At 39.4% G+C, this 14,122-nt stretch overlaps 1 protein-coding gene across 11 annotated transcripts in view; it reads left to right on the forward strand.

Moving 5' to 3' along the window:
- Nucleotides 1–13,885, forward strand: part of PLCH1 (phospholipase C eta 1) — an 84,190-nt gene extending 70,305 nt beyond the window's left edge. For 9 of the 11 annotated variants that reach the window (XM_049803226.1, XM_049803228.1, XM_049803227.1 and 6 more), the window contains 8 exons: nucleotides 1,228–1,407; nucleotides 1,504–1,611; nucleotides 2,594–2,718; nucleotides 3,167–3,251; nucleotides 4,029–4,175; nucleotides 4,577–4,656; nucleotides 7,207–7,567; nucleotides 10,648–13,885. In XM_049803226.1, coding sequence (XP_049659183.1) covers nucleotides 1,228–1,407; nucleotides 1,504–1,611; nucleotides 2,594–2,718; nucleotides 3,167–3,251; nucleotides 4,029–4,175; nucleotides 4,577–4,656; nucleotides 7,207–7,567; nucleotides 10,648–12,755 — 3,194 coding nt within the window. In that variant the 3' untranslated portion in view covers nucleotides 12,756–13,885. Of the gene's footprint in view, nucleotides 1–1,227; nucleotides 1,408–1,503; nucleotides 1,612–2,593; nucleotides 2,719–3,166; nucleotides 3,252–4,028; nucleotides 4,176–4,576; nucleotides 4,657–6,665; nucleotides 6,726–7,206; nucleotides 7,568–10,317; nucleotides 10,347–10,647 lie in introns of all 11 variants that reach the window. The other 2 variants (XM_049803235.1, XM_049803233.1) reach the window with 2 other exon arrangements.
- The last annotated feature ends 237 nt before the right edge of the window (nucleotides 13,886–14,122 follow it).

Consider the following 14,122-nt stretch of genomic DNA (forward strand, 5'->3'; position numbering starts at 1 on the left):
TTAGTAGCAATTTTTAAAATGAGGCTTTTTCAGAGAACCCTTTCCTGTTTTCACAGTTTTATAGAATTTGTCATCATCTTTTAACTTTATGAATTTTAAGTAGCATTTGGTAATGTGATAGTTTTGAATTGTGACAAATAGATGTGATCCCTGTTCAGAAAGCATGCAGTTTGTTACACTAAAAATGCTAGAGGCAAAATGGAAATTGAGAAAGTTGCAGAGGAATTTGTGGGAAAGGTCACCAACTGTATGTGAAAAAACTGTGTATGAAATTCTTTAATTACTATACAATTAATTCTAGTTTCATAGGAGAGAAATTAAGGAGGGTGAAAGCACTGTGGAGAAACAGAGTCCAAGAAATCCTACAGGAACATAGTCTTGCAGAGTTTCAGTCTTATTGTTCTGATCTGAGAGACAGCTCAGCTTTTTCCGCATGTCCAGGTGCAGTTAGGTGGTACTGCTGAACCCATCTGATGGCTCATGGTCCTCTGGAAAGGAGGGCCTCCTCATCAGAGCACAGTACTGCTGCTGCCTTTCATCTAGATCTTGTGCTTTCCTGACCCTAGCTGAAGAGATGGGCATGGTGGGGTGGTACAGTTGAGTTGGTCTAACTGCTCCCTTGAAGTTGGGTGCTCTCGCCTAGGAAAGTCTTCTGGTCAGTCTTTCTCCCAGAGGACTGATCAAAGGGGGTATGCCTAACAGGATAAAAGCTCAGAGGGAAGACTTATGAACTGGAAAGGATTGGTTGGATTATTTAGAGAACGGATGAGTTTGCAGGAACTTGTAGGAGAGACAAGAGGGTTGAGTGCTGCTATTAATGTGTTGCAAGCATAAGAGCGAAATCCAAGCCCTGCTGGCACTTCTTTCCCCTGGCTGTAAGCTCTTCAGTAAGATAGTTTTGATCATGCTGCCATTAGTAGATTTCTCTATAGATTCTTCGTAGCAGTCATGTCTGGGGTTCCGCAGGAGAAAAGGCCCTAGCAAGTAGCTGGAACGCTCACTTGGCTTTCCTTTTAAGTCTGGAAACTTGAGGGTGGAACAAAAGACCCTCCTGGAAGGGGAAACTGGTGCCTTTCAGTTATGCAATGTACTTGATTTGCATATGACAAGACAACCTACCATAACTTTGGACTAAATCTCATGTTCCTCTTGATTAATACCAGTGTAACTGAGGTCTGAGTTCAGGCCCCCATCTCTTGGGATTGCTTTATGACTTGTTTATTGCAGGATCAACAGGGAACGTGCTATCATTCAGTGAAACAAGAGCCCACCAAGCTGTGCAGCAGAAGGCCGAACAGTTTATGCTTTACAACCAGAAACAGCTTACAAGGATCTATCCATCAGCCTATCGGATTGACTCCAGCAATTTCAATCCTTTACCTTACTGGAATGTTGGTTGCCAGTTAGGTAGGTGTTGCAGGACAAACTTACTTCCCAGTTCTTGAGTATGTGCTAAGTAAATATTATCTTTATCAATGACAACTGAGTTTTCTTTTTCAACAGTGGCACTAAACTACCAGACTGAGGGACGTGTGATGCAATTAAATGAAGCAAAATTTAGGGTAAACGGCAACTGTGGTTATGTCCTCAAACCTCAGCAGATGTGCAAAGGTAATGTGCCACTATACATTTATTATTTTAAGTGTCAAGCCTTTCAGAAAGCATTTTCATAGTGAAGTTGTGAAGACACAAGAAAGGAAAGTAAGAACATATATAGAATCTTTCATATTTCCATACATTCATAACTCTTAGACTGTGTAAGTACCAGTATGCAATCTCTTGCTGTTATTATAGATATATTTTTGAGGCCTCCATCTTATTAATATGTGCTTAAAAAAAGAAGGGGTACTAGGATAGCCAACTGCAAGAAAGTAGGAAAAGATATGCAGTGGCCCAGGACCAAGTATCCAGGACTTGGTCCAGCTCTCAAGCAAGTCAGTGGAATTATTTTGTTCCCTTTAAAAGGATTTGGTTCAGTCCTCAAAATGCTGTTAGAACAGGAACCATGGTTTTCAGTGTTATGCAATGGCAATCATTCTATGCTTTGGGGATTTGGGATCTGGTTGTGCGCCTGTATTTCTAAGTAATTTTCTTAATGTGGCCATAAGAAGCAGTGGCATTGATTGAAAGGTACTTGAGAAATGGTAGAGGAAGTGTGGGTACTTGAAGCAGGCACTGCTGCTGCAGGAAGCAGCTTAACCCTAGCTGCTTGTTCTCATTAACATCTGGGCAGCTGTGCAAGAAACATGATCAGTGTGCTGATCTGGGTTATAACTACTGGTTTTTTTGAAGCTACTACTTCACAGAAGAAAAGTTCTTTTGGGTTTGTTTTGTTTTGTTTTTTCCCAAATGGTTCTTGCAAAACCCTACTACTAGAGGGGTCCTTTCAGTCTTGTAATCATATAAACAAGGGCTGCTCAGGTAAGAAAATGTTATAAGAAAGTGGAATGGAATTCTAAAACTAATGAAAAGCTGTTCCATACTCTGTTACTTGCTTATGACTGAGTTTTGGCTGTATGTACGCATCTGGGGGAGGCGATATTTATTCTGTGTGTCTTTTTCCTTATGGTTCTTGTTCCTTGCCATCTTTTAGGCACATTCAATCCCTACGCTGCTGATCCACTTCCTGCCAGTCCTAAAAAGCAGCTTATTCTGAAAATCATCAGCGGACAGCAGCTACCTAAGCCTCCTGACTCAATGTTAGGAGACAGAGGAGAGGTAAGATACTCTGATACCAGCGAATGCTTCCATGAGAGGTCCTGGAGTAACATGGCAGCATGTGACTCAAATAACTTTCTCCTTTTTTAAATACACCAATAAATTTCAGATATTGTCAAGCTTTTGGTCAATAAATAATACATTTTCCCACAGAGTCTGTATCTTACGCATGATGTTTAAGCACTGATTTGTTTTGTATTTTGAGGGTGACTTCATTTTTTTGAAAATTAGTCATAGCTCTTGAGATTACAAAACGTACACTGATTTACATCGATTTCTACTTCATGAAGCCATTTCCTATGATTGTACTCCTTGAAAATTCACATGAATCAAAGTTTTTTGAATTCTCATATGAATTTAAATTAACTCTTTGCATGAATTTTCTTAAAAATTGACCTTCACTTGTATAATTGGCTTGCTTTTAAAATATTTTGTTTTCAAAAAATAGATAATAGATCCCTTTGTTGAGGTGGAAATTATTGGGTTACCTGTTGACTGCTGTAAAGATCAGACCAGGGTGGTTGACGACAATGGTAAGATAATCTAGCTGATTTCCTCTTCTTAGAGTAAAATATTAAGTAATTATAAATGATTCAGTATATGTTATTACTTTCTAAATTGCAAAGCTTCTTATCTAATGAAATCAAATGATTCTATCTTGACAAATTAATTCTGCTTTCTAGACAGAATTTCTGGTGTGGGGAGACAGACAAGCTAGACGTGAAGGAAAAGAACTGTTTACCGCAGTATCTTTCTCCTGGATTGTTCTTAAATCTCCCTTATGCAGAAGTTCCAAATATATATATTTTTAAATGTATATAAAATACACTTATAACTTTAAATGTAATGAAAACAAATCATGTCCTAGGCAATTTCACTGCCACCTCAGCCTTCATGGGAAGGAGATGAATAACAGAGTGGGATATCCTGTTGCAGGAGGAGAGGTGGCCATCAGTTCTCATAGGCAGTTGCAAAACCATGGGGAAAAAAAGGTAGTTCCTGTTTGTTTTGGTCTATCTTTAGCCTACTATAATTCTGCAAAACAACAACTTGCCTTGGTATCCCTGCCAGCTGTGCAACCAGAACCGTTTTGTTTGTAAAAGCAGTCCAAGAGACAAATCTCTCACTTTTAATTACTTACATAATGGAGATTGAGAGTGCCTAGATTGAGATGAGCAATGAATAATGGGTTTTCATCTGTGTATTTGGTCTGCTTGTTTCTTATGCCTCTTGATATGCATCATGAAAATTGAGGCTAGTGCTGTCTTATGGACTTGTTTTCCAAAATTTCTGTTCTCTTTGTTCTACAGGGTTTAATCCTGTTTGGGAGGAAACACTCACTTTTACCATCCACATGCCCGAAATAGCTTTGGTGCGATTTCTTGTTTGGGACCATGATCCTATTGGACGAGACTTTGTTGGACAAAGAACTCTGGCCTTTAGCAGTCTTGTGCCTGGTTAGTCCTACTTGTTTTTCTTAACTTAGAAATCTAGTTGAAGAGCAAACACCTTTGAACTTAAAGTTTAAGGTGAGGTTATCAGCATACGATCTGTGTCTATGTCTCTGAGACTTCATGTATGAGCTTGGACAATTACCCTGATATCTTAGGGTGGTATATTCACCGTTACTTGAAGGAGTTTGGGTGTCTGTGCTTTTTGAAATTACTACTGGTGCCTTTTATATAACTTTGAGGCAATTTGTACTGGGGGGGGCTTGGAAAATCTGTGAGAACATAAGTTTTACTAAAGGCATAAGGTGGCTTCCTGTATATATTTCACTTTTATAGGCAGTTATTGCCAGTTGTGCATAAAATGCAAACTGCTGAGTATTTGTGGTGTAATACTTTTGTTTTACTAGGTTATCGTCATGTGTATTTAGAAGGACTGACAGAAGCATCCATATTTGTTCATATAACCATTAATGAGATCTATGGAAAGGTAGGTATATCTGGAAAAATACATCTTCCATGACTTTTTTTTTTTATTCTTCTAATAAGAATGGATTTAAACATACCACAGAACCTCACAGGATTTATCTGGTTTCTAAATGATTCTTGCATCTTAGTTTTGTGGTGTTTTGTACACTAGATTAGCAGTGCCTAGCTTGCTCTGGCACTGATCAGTAATAAAGTTTAAACAAATGATTCAGATCATGCAGCAGTGAAAAAGCACAATATCTGATTCTCTATTGCCCTCAACTTCATGTCTTCATTTATACTCGTATCTGTATAGGTATCTACATACACTGCTAAGCATCAGCATGTTCAAGGAAGCAAAACAGAATTCCTTACTCATAGTGTTTTCTCTGAGGAGCACTGAGCCAGGACACCCATTCGCAGCTCACCCATGTCCAGTAAAACACTTGGCTCTCTCCAGCTGAGATACCCCAGTAACAGCACAGACATGCTTCTGTCAGAGTGCTCAGGAAACAGAGGAATGTAGCTCATGGTGTGTGTGGGGTGGTTCCTTGCAGGTGATCAGCAAGGAAAGCATAACATACTGTTACTCTAGTCTTAGTGTGCATGTCCTTATGAATGTTCTTACTGTTAGCACCTAATAATTATCACATCTAGATACAGTAAGTACATTTTTTCAATATGTTTAAACTAATTTTATTTTAGAAGTAAATCTTGAGAACTGTAACTGCTCCAGAACATGGTATTTGACAAGCTATTTTTAGCAGCTAATTTAAGCTTTAAATCTTTTAGGTTTTAGTGCATATGTTTTGTTTTTCTGCAAGTTTACTAATTTTAAAACATTTTTTTAAATGAAGGTATAAGCAGAGTGCTTTTTCTCTGCATTTCTGCCATTTACAAGAGGTCATTGGAGATAACTAGCACAAAGAAATTAGGCCATATTCAACAGGATGCTAAAATAATATAACCCTTTGTAGTGATTTAAAAAAGGCAAAACAAACACACAAAAAACCACAAAACACCCCCACCTTTATGAAGGGTGTAGGTTGAAAAGAAGTTAGCCCCGTCTTTCTCCCTTCTGAGAGTGGACGCAGAGAATGTTATGTCAAATATGTAAAACCACAGTTCTGTGAGCACCCAAGCAAAGCTCAGTGGAACAGAGATAGAAAATAACATAGACAAGGCCTAGGGGCTGAGATTTGGTATAGTCCAGATCCTCACTTAACTCCACTACCTTTGTCTTCACTGATCCCAGTAGATCACTGAATGATCTAATGATGGCTCTGTGAATCACTTAGATATCTATCTCACTCTCGACATCCTTGTCTCAGTGAAGAGACCAGAGTTTCAATGTACTCACCTGCTCTTGCCTCTGCAAGTGTTCCTCCCACCCGGGAGGACAGTAGCAAGGCAGTGGAGGGAACAGCACTGGCCATACCAGACCCACACGTGTTCTGTGCGCAAAGAAAAGCTTTTAGTATTCAAGGTAGACTTTGTTGCTCCTAAGTCAATGTAAAAAGAAAAGCAGTAGTAAACAGCTTGGAGTGCATCTGCAATGTATACCTAGATCTGTATGCATCTGGGTACATGTGTGAAATCACGTACAGTTTTGGTGATAGCCTGTAGGGGAGCCTGTTTGGCTATTGCTTTTGGCTCATGTGCTCTTCAAAGAAGAAATATACTCAAGGAAAATAGTAAAGAGTAGCTTCATAGGGAAGACAAGAGAAGAGGGGGGAAGACCTGTTGAGACTTGATCTCTATATTACTTAGTCTATTCATCTAATGCTTGCCTTAAGGATGGGCTATATTTATGTTTCTAATGTATAAACAAAGGCTGAATGCCCATTTGTATCCTTATAAGTGAGGATATCTGGACAAGTTTGAGAGAGACTAACATTAGACTAATAAATAATTTAAAACTTATTTGCTGTATAGGGGTTATATTTACAGCTGATGTACTATTACCTTATTTGCTTGTATCACAGTCTTGAAAACATTAGCCAAATGTATTTGCATTTTTTTGCCTTTCAGTGGAGCCCTTTAATCCTCAATCCCAGTTACACAATATTGCACTTTCTAGGAGCCACAAAGGTAGTCTTCATTAGCATGCACTTTGCACTTGCTGGGCACAGACTTTTCAAATGGTTCCTAATCGCATGATTTGCAACTACCAAACTTACATCATTCTTCATTCAGACTCTGAAACATTTGAATATTGCTTTGATGAAGCCCATGCATAAAACTCCAAGTTAATGTGTAGCCTGTCACTGCAGTACACTTCTTACAGTCTTGTCATCTCTGATTAGGAGACTTTGAGCAAACTTCTCTTGTAATTGTGGCAGGCTGCCATCCTAATGAGGAGAAATACAGACATGCATGAATTCATGGAGACCTATGCTGATGGTTCCTTGGTCAGAGTAGATGTGAATTGCTTGGTGTGAATTTTTGCTTTGCTGCATTTTTAACTTTGTCTTCATCATTCATAAATACTCTGAAAGCAGCCCTTTTCATTGTACTCATTATATAATAGTCTGAACTCACTCAAAACTGTGGTTATTCTTTTTCCTTTCAGAATAAGCAGCTGATAGGACTCAGAGGGTTGTTTAACAAAAACCCTAAGCATAATTCTGCTGAAACCAGCGGGCACTATGTACGGAAGCGATCTATTGGTGATCGAATTCTTCGGCGCACAGCCAGTGCACCAGCAAAAGGTAGAAAAAAAAGTAAGATGGGTTTTCTGGAAGCTACTGAAATTAAAGACAGTGCATCTGAACCAGTAGACTTGAAAGACAGAGAAGGAGTTGTAAGGCGTACAAGCCGGAGTTTGCAAGCACGTCCTGCATCTATGCCCGTGGACAAATATCTCCTTGAAGGACTGCCATGCCCAGAAGATGAAACTGCCCAAGATGCCCAAGGAAAAGAAAATGCATCTGGTAAGATGCTTCCAAAATTACTTTTGATGTAGTAAGTTGAAATAGCCCATTAAAAGACTCAGTTCTGCAGTCCCTATGCAAGTAGTTTTATTCAACTGAAGTAAGAGTTACTGGGCAAAATGACGTAAGCTTAAGATTGTAGTATTTTAACAGCTCCTTAAACTCTTTGATAAGTGAAACCCTGGAAAGCTGTCTACTCTCCAAACTAGGCAAATGAATTACAATAATTTCTGGACATGCTTTTAAAAGGATACTTGCCAAATTTCATAATTTAAGAACCAACCTTCAATTAAGCTTCATCAATTTCTGGTTTGCTACTGTCCCTTTGCTTACAGAAACAGAGCTGCTGGCATGATGGGTTTTCTGTCACCATTTTCAAGGAGGAAGAAAGCATGCAGGATATGGTTTTGGAAATAGTGTATGTAAAGACTAATGCAGACTTTCAAATAGATGTAAAAGGGGTAAAAGTAGGTCAAACTTTGTATCCAACAGTCTTGATAGTCTTCTTTTAACCTAGGTTACTTAATTTGATTAATTTGCATGGAAAGCATATGTTAGGATAAAATCTTGCTCTTGTATTATTGATACACAATACAATTTAGTTCTTGAAACAGCTTTTTTTCTAAGTGTATTCAGTAATAATATTCCTGGTTTTGAAATCCAGTTTTCCCATGACTATAGCAAAGTTAGTGTGTTTGACCTACCTAATATTTGATTTACTGGAATATTTAAAGAAGTCTAGGAAGCTTTGAATACAATGGCTGTAATTCATTAGACCTCCTGTCTTGACCCTGAGCTTGTCCCTAGTCTAGGGGATCTATACTGCTTTTTGGGGCCAGTTTTTTGTTTTGTTTTGTTTGGGAGGACCATGTGCACCCGTGGGGCTCCTTCCCATGAGGCTGTAGAGCTAGCCAGATCCTCAGCTTCTGGTCAGTTCTGACAGCGCAGCATTTCTGCAGTTAGCCCCACAAGGGCTCTTCCTTGGCTGGCGCAGAACAGCCAGAAGCACTGTTTGTCTTCCTTGGCAAGATGCAGAGAACGCACTGAGAACCTCTCTTGGCTGGGGGTAGTGGGGTGTGTGTGACAGAAATGCTGCTCTGCTCTGAATATTTACAGCTATGGAGCAGTGGCTTCCAGCAGCCGCAGGAGCCACCCTAAAATAGGAGAACTTGCTGGGCACAGATAAGAACATGTTGTTAAGCCACCTTTGCTCTACTTGCCCATATTAGTGGTTTTGAAGGAACAGATAACGTGCACATCATCTCGTAAAAGAAGTTACTTAGGAGAAACAGCAAGCAAAATTAAACCCATTCTTTTTCTACTACCCTGAGAAGAAACTGTAGATAGGAAAAAGGGTATTCCTAGTAAAGGAAGTTAACTCTGAAATGCTGTATTTTAAATTGAAAGATCCTCTTGATAAGCCTGGGAAGATGATACAGCTCAGCCATTCTTTGCAACAGATGTAATAATTTCTTTGATATTTCTTCCTAAAGATGCTATAAAGACACAAAATTCTTTTAGAAGAAACTCCTACACTTTTTGGACATCACAGGTATTCACTTACAGCAAAGCAACCTTTGCGGAAAACACAGGCCTTGGTGAGATGACCTAAAAAGCTGTCACAGGGAATGAATCTTGCCCTGTCTTACTACCAGAAGACTAGATCCTTTCCATTAGAGTCTCTGTAAGGCTTGCTCTGTAACCCCTATGGAGTAGGGCTGCCTAACTTAGACATAAAGAAATGAGACATGAAGAAGATGACATTCCAGAGAGTCCTCTCCTGTCCTCGAGGGACCTTTTCCCTTCTGTGTGCTGCAGGGCCATCCATGGCTCAGTGGTGGACATAAAGAAAAGCAACCTGGGGCCTTTTTTTTTGTGGAAGCACTTACCTTGAATCATGGTGAGAAAAGGTACAACACAGCCTTGTACACGTACAAGAATAGGCTGGGGTATTCACAGGAAGTAAGTTCAGCCCAAATATTTCAGACTGGGAGGTGGCTTCACCCTCGGGGAGGTACTAGTCAGATTAAGTGTTCATTATTGCTGGATGCCATGAAGAATGGAAAGGGCTGGACATCCAACAGAGATCTTTCTTGCTAAAATACTATGGCTGAATATATCTCTACTGCCTCAGTTGGAATTATGCCAATTACGCTGTCCATTTTCTCCTCTGTTCTTTATAGAAAAAAAAAATATCTACAAATTGAAGATCTTCCATCCTTATCTAGGAGCACTGGAAAGCTTGGGGAACTTTTCAGAGTTTGGAGATCAGCATTTAATGGCATGTTCATTAGAAACAGTTCTTACTCCATCAAGGGTGTTTAGTCACTGTTAATGAATGATCAGGGCTTCTCTTGTTTCTTCCTAGGGTACCTGATTTCTAGCATATGTTAGAAACAGTATATATTACGCCAAGCTTACTTCTACAGTCCTTGCTTAATTAGAAGTGAGTCGTAGAGCTCAGATTTGGCATATAAAGACAAGTAAGAAGATTTGGTGGAGAAAATATCTAATGCTTTTTTTTCAAGGAATTCAAAATCTTGCTTTCATGAATGCAGTATGCTGGTAGAAGATCAAAAATGAAATCCTTAAATTGTAGCACTTTACAATAACTACATGTATAAAAGAGTCTGGAGTCCATCTACTTGATGCTTTTTGCTCAGCTCTTTTAAGCATGCATCTTGTTTCAAAGTATTATGTTTTTTAACAGAGCTGTTTTGTTCTGTCTTTATTGCCATGCTTCTTTATAGTACAAATCTGAATAGGAACACAGCTGAAGGTAATACCATGTGCAAGCTATGATATGGTACCTCATTAACATTATTTGCAACAAATATTACATCACGTGCTTGATGTAATAGACATTCAAAGGAAATTTCAATGAAGTGCCTGCAGTTGTATTTTTCCATTTACTCATATCACTCAGATAATTTGTACTAAACCTGCACAACCCCATAATTAAGTTCTGTCACAACTGTACCTGATTTTGCGTTCTCCATTTGTCTGTCTAAGGACAAAATAGTTGTTAATAAACTGTTCACAATACTGTATGCAACTAACATGTTTCTTATTTAATTTAGCCAACAGTGATGACAATACAAATGAGAAGGAAACAAACTTGAAAGAATCTGTCTTTCCATCTTCTGAGAAAACAGCAAATACTTCAAATTTGGCATCTCAATTTAAGGAGAATGACCAGAAGGAGACTACAGTTGACTCTTTAGTACCACCTCTACAGGAGCAACCTGAAAATTTAGTTTTTGCAAGTGGTGTAGCTGAAACAAATCACCTCATAGACTATCAGGAAAATAATGTTTCTGATGGAACTGTCCCTCTAATGCAGGATTTTGAACTTTCTGCAGAAAAAACACATGACAAAAACTGTGCAGACAGTAGAAAGGAAGATGACACAAAAGGATCTAAGGAGGAGAAAATAACTCTTGTGGGGACTTCCCTTTCTCAAAAAGTAGAGATGGAAAATCACAAATATGACATCATCAAGAAAAGCACTGCAGCATCTCTTTCTTTGACAGGTATTTCTTCTACTGTTTGCTCTGGTGCTCCTGATTCGCACTCCACTTTAACCATGCAGGACAGTGACATTTCTCGCCTTATAGATGAAGTTTCTTTAGCAAATGAGAGCGAGATGGATAGCGCTGTCTCAGCTCTGATCGGACAGTTTGATGTCACAGATGACCAAAGTAATCTTACTGTGGTCTCCAACCTCCATGGCACTAGCAGCCAGACCTTCAGTAGGATGGCTACACACCCACACATGCTTACTGCGGATCTTAACAGTACCTGTAAGCACAACTTTACTACCACAAAATCCATCAAATCCCCTTTATTCTCAACTCCAGATACTACCATATTCTCCAGCCCTGAGACTGCAGAGTATTCTGTGTACACAATTATCCATGACGCAACTCTTACACCAGCTTTTGAATGTAAGACCCACAGTGAATTAGTTTGCAAGAAAAAGTTAAATAGTACAGAAAATAACTTGCCTAGCTTTCCTTGTCCTTCACCTCTCTCTTTGCTAAATGCAAATCCCAAAAGCAAATGTGGAACAAAATCTGGAACAAGCTGGGAAGCCCCCGAGTCTGCCAGTTCTTTTGCTTCTAATAGCCTCATCTTTGAGGAGACACTTGTTGACCCCCTTGCTGGTGAAAATTCAGAAAGCAGCAGTCTTGTAGAAGTACATGGGGATTCTCAAGATCTCTTGGTAACTGCATGCGAGTACAAAATGGAAGACATGAGCCAGTTGGCTTCCCCTTTGAAACTGAGGCAAAAGCAGGACACTGGGCATGCTGGTGAGAGGACCTCTGGGAACAGTGCAACTGTTGAGCTCTGTGCTGCTGCGCTGGACTGCTCAGATAACTTGAGGACTGCAGGGAGTCAGCTCCCTTTTCCAATGTGTGAAAATGTTGGCTTTTTGTATCATCATCATTCAGATAAGCAGAAAAATGTAATGTGTGCCTCTGAGAGATCCCAGCTCAACATACACTCACCAGTGCTCAAAAATGCTTTGGCTTTCCCACCTCATTCAGCCATCAAGCAGACTAGCCCTTGCAAATCCAAGAGTCTCGGTGACTTGACATCAGAGGATATTTCCTGCAATTTTGAAAGTAAGTATCAATACATAAGTAGGAGCTTTATCTCATCAGGCATGAGAGACAAGAAACTTGCTGCTATGAAGAATATGAGACCACATTCTACAGATGCCCTGACGGAACAGCTGAGGAAGCTGGTGTCCCTGGACCAGGAGGACAGCCGTGAAATGCTGTGCTCCAGGCAGATTGATGAAGACTGCCCGAAGGCACTGGTCAGAAAACTCTCATCCAGAAGCCAGAGCAGAGTGCGAAATATAGCCAGCCGTGCCAAGGAGAGGCAGGAGGCCGCCAGCAAGCAAAAATCTTCTAACACAGGTAGCGTAGCGGGCGTTGTCCTTCGGAACAAGCCTTCAGCATCGCCTCATGTTATCAACAGGCATTCAACGGGCTCATACATAGCCAGGTACTTGAATGGCTTCCCTGGGGAGGACATGGAGGGCCGAGGAATACCAGAGGGTGCGTGCGCTGCTTTGCACTATGGCTGTAGCGACCAGTTGTATACACGCGATTCTGTTCTGCAGCTGGAATCCAGTAGTGATGATAAGCCTGAAATTTATTTCCTGCTGAGACTGTAGATTGTAGAAATGTACATCTTCAGTGTTTACAAACTATTTCATTGAAATGAAGGATTTTTAGCAAGACATACTGTTTTGAGGGTTTAAATTATTTAGAAATGCAATTTCATGCTAGTGATTCACTCATGCTTTAATGTGCCCTTTCCTGTCAAAGCTTATGTAAATAGAAACCATACTCCATCCTTATGTATGTATTACTTTGATTTAGAAATTATAAAGTGAGGTAGTCTGGGGACTATTTGCATGCATATTTGTAGCATTTTGTATTTGTAATGTATGTCATTTTTAAGTTGAGCACATCTGCGCTCAAAAGCCTAACATTGCAATGAATGCAATAGTATTCTGTTTTCCTGATGTCCTATCCTACTGTTTGGAAAAACATTTTTAGTGATCACTTTTGGCCTTTTGTGCAAATTCTACTAAGACTAGTGCTTTCTGTTGTTGGTAACGTCCTTAGGATTAGACTGCTGAACTAGGACTCGTGCTGCCCAACAAGCAGCAGTCTCGGAATGGGACCCTTCATTAGCACCACTGTTTTTGCTCCGTCTTGTACTTAATTGTTAATTTTACATGTTTCCATGTATAAACTATGATTCTACAGCAAACAGTTTATAGATTTAGGGTTAGTCCAAATTTGTGAGTAATGCGTAGGTTTGTCTTCTGCCTGCTCTATGAAGTATAATGACAGTTGTCTTCCTTTTTGGTCACCGTGTTGAATGATCATTTCAGGACAGAGTGGAATGTGGGAGTACTTCTGCATTTATGAATGGAAAACACTTAATTTCTGCATATTTTGTTATGTATTTTTGCTATTGGTTGTGTGTGTAGCTTCAGTACAGTAGCAGATCTGTTCTCTGTATATTTGTAATTTTATTGCTGAATTTGTTGGCAGTCAGTGGAATATTTAAAGCTGACATGGTTAGAGTATTTTGACTGTCCATCTTCATCTTTTTCTATGAAATCTGAAAGTGAATTGAGTAATCTCAAACACCTGAAGCTTCCCTGTAGGGAACAACATAGCTTTATTCTGGTTTTAAGATATTTTTTGCCTTCGCTATAAGTTTTTTCTTGTATGTAAAAGATGTACCTTTTACCTATTTCTTTTGTAATGCAGAGTATTATTATTCTTGAAAACATCATTAAAATAGATTTGTAAGCACTTGGTTATATGGTTACTGAAACTGTAACAAATACAATTATGCTTAAACTAACAGTAGTTAGGGATTCCAGACATCTGTCTTGCCATGAGCTTGCAATAAGGTTTCAGAAAGGGAAAAAATTCTGTCATTTCACATCATGGTAATGGTTCTTAGCTAGAAATCTGCAGCTGAGCTCTTTTACTTTTCTGGTTAGGAAGCCATGTTTTT

This window comes from Accipiter gentilis, chromosome 6 (assembly GCF_929443795.1).
Source record: "Accipiter gentilis chromosome 6, bAccGen1.1, whole genome shotgun sequence".
Classification (NCBI taxonomy): Eukaryota; Metazoa; Chordata; class Aves; order Accipitriformes; family Accipitridae; genus Astur; species Astur gentilis.